This window comes from Pygoscelis adeliae, unplaced genomic scaffold, assembly GCF_000699105.1.
Source record: "Pygoscelis adeliae isolate BGI_AS28 unplaced genomic scaffold, ASM69910v1 Scaffold78, whole genome shotgun sequence".
NCBI classification, from domain to species: domain Eukaryota; kingdom Metazoa; phylum Chordata; class Aves; order Sphenisciformes; family Spheniscidae; genus Pygoscelis; species Pygoscelis adeliae.
The window spans coordinates 3,036,065-3,041,242 of record NW_008825409.1 but is presented as its reverse complement, the minus strand read 5'-3'; the positions used below and the strand labels follow the sequence as shown (position 1 = coordinate 3,041,242).

The 5,178-nt window shown below is 39.6% G+C and overlaps 1 protein-coding gene across 1 annotated transcript in view; it reads left to right on the top strand.

Moving 5' to 3' along the window:
• Window positions 1–5,178, top strand: part of FHOD3 (formin homology 2 domain containing 3) — a 377,261-nt gene that overhangs the window by 244,338 nt on the left and 127,745 nt on the right. The window contains exon 7 of the mRNA XM_009330482.1: window positions 490–613. Within this exon, the coding sequence (XP_009328757.1) occupies window positions 490–613 (124 nt within the window). The remainder of the gene's footprint in view (window positions 1–489; window positions 614–5,178) is intronic.

Below are 5,178 nucleotides of genomic sequence, written 5' to 3'. Positions count from 1 at the left end.
GATATATTTAATTATTTAAGCATTAAATATTGACACTATAAGAAAAGAAAAAAGCATGAGGAGAAAATCATCCCATCATACAGCAATTTGACAGCATTAAAAGCTCACAGTGAAAGGGGGAAATAAATGCTGTGTTGAGAAATAGAGGAATATATGTGTTCTTAGCTCAGTAGATTCTGCGTACATCAGGCTTTGGACAGCAATGTTGGGGATATGCATAGGTGCATGCATAGGTGGGATGTTCAACCTTTGATTACGTGTGGCAGCATTAAGCTTTTGTTTGGATTCATTGACTATTGAGACTTCCCTAGGAGAGCACTGTCCAGTGAATGAAATTTTCAGCCAACTGGCTACCTTTCATTTTTTCAGTCCTGGCACAGCTTAATCTCTTCTGTTCGTGTGTTACTACCAGATCTGAATTGCTGCGCTTGCATCTTGCCCAGTGTCATGTAGCACATCTGGAAATGTTGTGGTTTGCTGAATGACAAGTTGCACTCTTTTTTCCGCCTGGTGGTAAAGACAGCGCTGAAGCTGCTGCTGGTGTTTGTGGAGTATACCGAATCCAATGCACCGCTTTTAATCCAGGCAGTATCTACCGTTGATGAAAAGAGAGGTGAGTAGCTTTCCTTGGGGGGTGCAAAATCCCAGCACCGCTGAGATCGGGGTGGCATTTCATCGTTGATTTCAGTGGTTCTAGGGTTGCTGTTGTGATGCCTGCTTTGTGCGACATACCCTTCATTTCTTGATTAAAAGCATATTTTAAGTATTCATGCAATGTAAGATCGTTTTGAGGAATGAGTTATAGTGGGAAAGTGAAGAGTGAAAAGCCGAAGAACCCGGCTGCCTCCCTGTGCACTGCAGTCATTGCCCCTTCCCTGCACCCACGCGCAAAGTGAGCCCCATTACATCTTCCAACCTTGGAGGCTCTTCAGGCCAGGCTGTCTTTCCACGTCCTTCTGAGAAGCAGCAGTCTGATTTAGAAGAGAAAATGATATCTAATCAGTGTAATCCCTTTGAAGAGAAAGACGAGGTTAGTAATAGTACAGGCTTTATAGTAAAAGTAAAACCATCTGTTGTTACATTAAAATAAAGCCCTTGAGCAGATATTATACTATGAAATCTGTTACCCTTCAGGCTCTTGAAAAATACTTGAATATGTATACTGTATTTTTTACAAATAAATAGAACAAAAATGGTTCTTTCTTGTTCTTCCCACAAAGCCATTGCTAAGCTCCTGGGGCATTCTCTCTTGATGCAAAACATTCCTTTGGCTCAAGGAGAGTTTTTGAGGTTGGGAGAGCCATTGTTGTGGTCTCAAACACATGGAGGTTGAAAGCAAGATCCCCTCTGTGGAGCAACTGCCTCCATGCTGAACTTGTTTGAGCGACTTGATATGGTAAAAGTGAAACAAAAAAAGTTGGGGGATGGGGAGAAGGGTGGTGCCAGAAATAGGAGAAACTAGCCAGGTTTTGCTTTCAGCTATCAGCATGAGTGTGTTGAAAAGACCCAAAAAAACCCCAAATTGTCTCTTACGGCAGGGGAGCAGATGGGGCAATTCAAAACCAGTGTAACACTTTGAACGGTGGACTCTTCAGGTTGGCTTTCTGTTTTGAATTAAAACCAATAAACCTTACAATGCCATAAGCAGAAATGCAATTACAATATTCATGCATTTGTGAGCACCATGATTTATTTTTACAGTCGTCCTTAGTATTTCCTGAGCTCTCTGAACTCACTGGTATTCTCAACATGCTCAAATTGTCATCTGTTCACATGCTAGTAAACCTTATTAAAGAAAAAAAAGACAGCGAAAGGAGGACCCTAAACACACTACCATGCACTGTGTATTCCCTTCTGTGTCTGTAAAACAGCCTCAGGCAAACATTTACATGCCCCAAAGTAATAAAACAACTTCAGTAACAACAGAAAACGTGTGAAAAAAAGGTGACGCATGTAGTTAGATGGATACTTGTTAGGAGCATGAGGAAAGGGTTTATGGGAATTCTCATACCTGTGGGTTGGCAGATTGTCTCATGAACTTAGCCCCAAATACCCAGTTTTCCTTCCTTCCTTTTTTGTTTTAATTATTAAGCAGTTATGCTTAGCTACAAAAGGGATTTTTTTTTTCCTTGTTTTAGACTTAGTTCCTTTTTTAGGTCATCAGTGTAATAGCCCTTCACTTCTGGCTGTGGATGTGCTGTTTTAATTTACATTTTGAAATTAGTGGCTTATAACTGAAGAGCACCTGTCTTTAATGACTGATTGAATGGAACAGAAACATAGAGGAAGAAAAAGCTGTGTGCCTTTTCTTGAAATGTTGTCATAAATCTTGCAGGTATATAATTAAGTTTAGCACTGCTTTGAAAAAAGTCCAGTGTTTCATGTACATACAAGGTGATGAGATATGACATAATTCCTCAACATGTGTACCACACATGATTAACATAAAGAACCCCATAATAACTCAGGCTGGTTTCAAAGCGATCCCATCTGTGGTTTCTATGCAAGAATACATCCATATGCAAACTGAAGTACAGAGATCCATGGAAGTGCCGGCTTTACTCTCAGATACAAGCAGACCGTAAGTGAATAACTGTATCGCCCTCGTCATATAGGAAGTGGCTTTTAGTTATACTTCCATCTAGATCCCCCTTCCCCCGCCCTTTCTTGTTTCAGAGCCCCACAGGAATTTGGTCTCTTTTCAGTTTAAGCATACCGGGACTGTGCGGGCTCTGGAAAGCAGAGCTGGCATTGCACTCTGCTGTCTGGGGCTGCTTTATCACGAGCATTTTTTAGGACAGAGATTAAAGCTCTGTGGCTGACCTGGACACTGTCACATACTGTTTGTGAATTCTGACTTCTTGTTACATTATTTGTAAACGGCCCATATTACCAGTATCTCCACATTTCCTGCCATTTCGCACAGTTAGCTATCCAGTAAATTAATGCCCATGTTGTAGGTACGATAGAAGGCTGTATGTTCACACATATTTTAATAGCCAGGAATACAAGACGTTGAGGTCTTTCCAAAATTATTAATATCTTTCCATCCTATGGCAACTAAGAGACAGGCACTCTGTGAGTTGGTGGCAGTCCTCATGTACGGTTCTGGCCTGATGGAAGGCTTTCCATGGTTTATACATAATGTGCATGTCCTGTGTAGTTGTGATGTCAAGATTTGTGTAAGGCATTAAATAATTTTTTTTTCCTGAGATTCATATGTAAAAACATTTAAAGGGGAAACTGAGAAAAGACTGAGACTTAGAACAACGGGCAACATTATTCAGTAGACTGTATTAATTTAATATAGGCTTAATTATTGCAACCCCATAGTTCTCCCTGTGTTTTTGATCCGTGCATGACTACTTGGAGTGTTGTAGTAGCATCAGGGTTGAGGCTCCAGCCTTCCTGTCGGAGTAGCCACGATAATGAGCTGTTACCAGTGAGAAGCCTGTGAAAGGCAGTCGAGCAGTTCTCGTTTCACCCATTAGAAGGCAGGAGAACACACACAAAACTCGACCTTTGCTGTTTTACTTCGGTGAGCCTGTTTCATCAGTCCCATTAGTTTTGCTGCGAGGCCTGCATGGAAGTCATAACCTTATGGGAACATCCCAGTCTGCTCCCAGAAGAATTGCTGGGATGCTACATCATCGTTCTTTTACATCATCATTCTTATACATCACAATCGGGTGGAGGAGACAGGCTGGAAAGTAAACCTTTTTGAGAATTGGCAAGCGTAAATGATTACACTTACTATTTTTAAAAATAAACTCCGTAATATACAAATACTAAATGGATTTACATTTTTTTACTAGAAATACATATGTGTTGCCAAACCTAGATTTGAGTTTAGGCTTTTCAGGATTTGTTACATTCTGACCATTACACAGAAAATGGAAGCTGTAGATTTTAGCTCTGCATAATAGTTTCCTCAGAGGTTCCTCCTCATCTATAAATGGAGAGCTTTTAATATTGTCCACAATACAAATAACCTTTTAAAGGAAAAGGGAAAATATACATCATGTTTTTCATATCTCTTGTGTGAGCATCATTGTTTTACTACAGCAGCCAATGAGTTTAGAAAAGTCATCAATTTTTTTAGTGTATGATTTTCCAAGGTATCTTTCACAAAGTTTTTCTATGCAGCTTGAAAGGAGAAGCAGTTTTTTTGCTGTCATCCTATCATTAAAAAAATATTGCCTTGAAAATTATTTTTTTCATGCAGACTCCAGCCTGTGGTCTCATCTTTAAGTGGTGACTCTCCAGGAACAACATATTTGAAATGCCAAGCTCAGGGCATGAGAGTGGATGAGAGCAGACACCTGCTGTAGATCTGCCCATATCCCATGCTGTCCGGATCAGTTGGAAACTATAGGCTCTCATTATATATTAGCAAGGAATATTAACCCAAGTATAGTAATGCAGTAAGTTCATGGTGCAACTTCCACACCAGAACTGCCTTGTCTCCGGGTGGGTTATTTCCGTGTTCACTCCTTGGCTGTTCGGCTTGAGATCATCATGAGGAAAATAGCATTTGAAAAGAAAGGTTTAATCTGGTACAGATTGGAGTACCTCTATCGAAGTCATTGATAGTACTGCCTCCTCTTGATATTAGTTAGGGAATAGATGAAGAATTTCAAATTCAAGGCTAGATTTTGGAAATTGCCTAAGTTTAATAGCAGCACCTTAATTAAAGCCTTTGAAAGATGGATGAGCTATTACAAGGCTGCCTTACTAGTAAGTGTGCCTGATTAACAATTCTAAAGAATTGTATTCTGAAACAGAGAAGCAGCACGGGTAGAAGAAAATTATATATCATCCTTGCAGGAAAACAGCCAGGCAATCCTGAAAATATTCTTTTATGATAATGGAGAAGTATCAAGACATTCAGGCAAAAAAAATCAAACACCAGGATGCTGTCTTTAAAAAACAAAACAGGATTGTTCCAATAAGAATAAAACCTGCCTGCAAAATAAAGGCATGTTTCCCTAGAAGGACTCTCACGGAATAATGCAGGATGGATTAAATAATTAATTTTGTATGTTGTTATCAACTCGCTTTTTTCTAAATGGCATTGTTATAAGTCAGACTTGCATGGTTTCCCCATTTTGTCTCTCTTTCTTATTTTCTTCCATTTTTATTTTTCACTGGAAACCACAGGAAGACATTTTTGTAGTG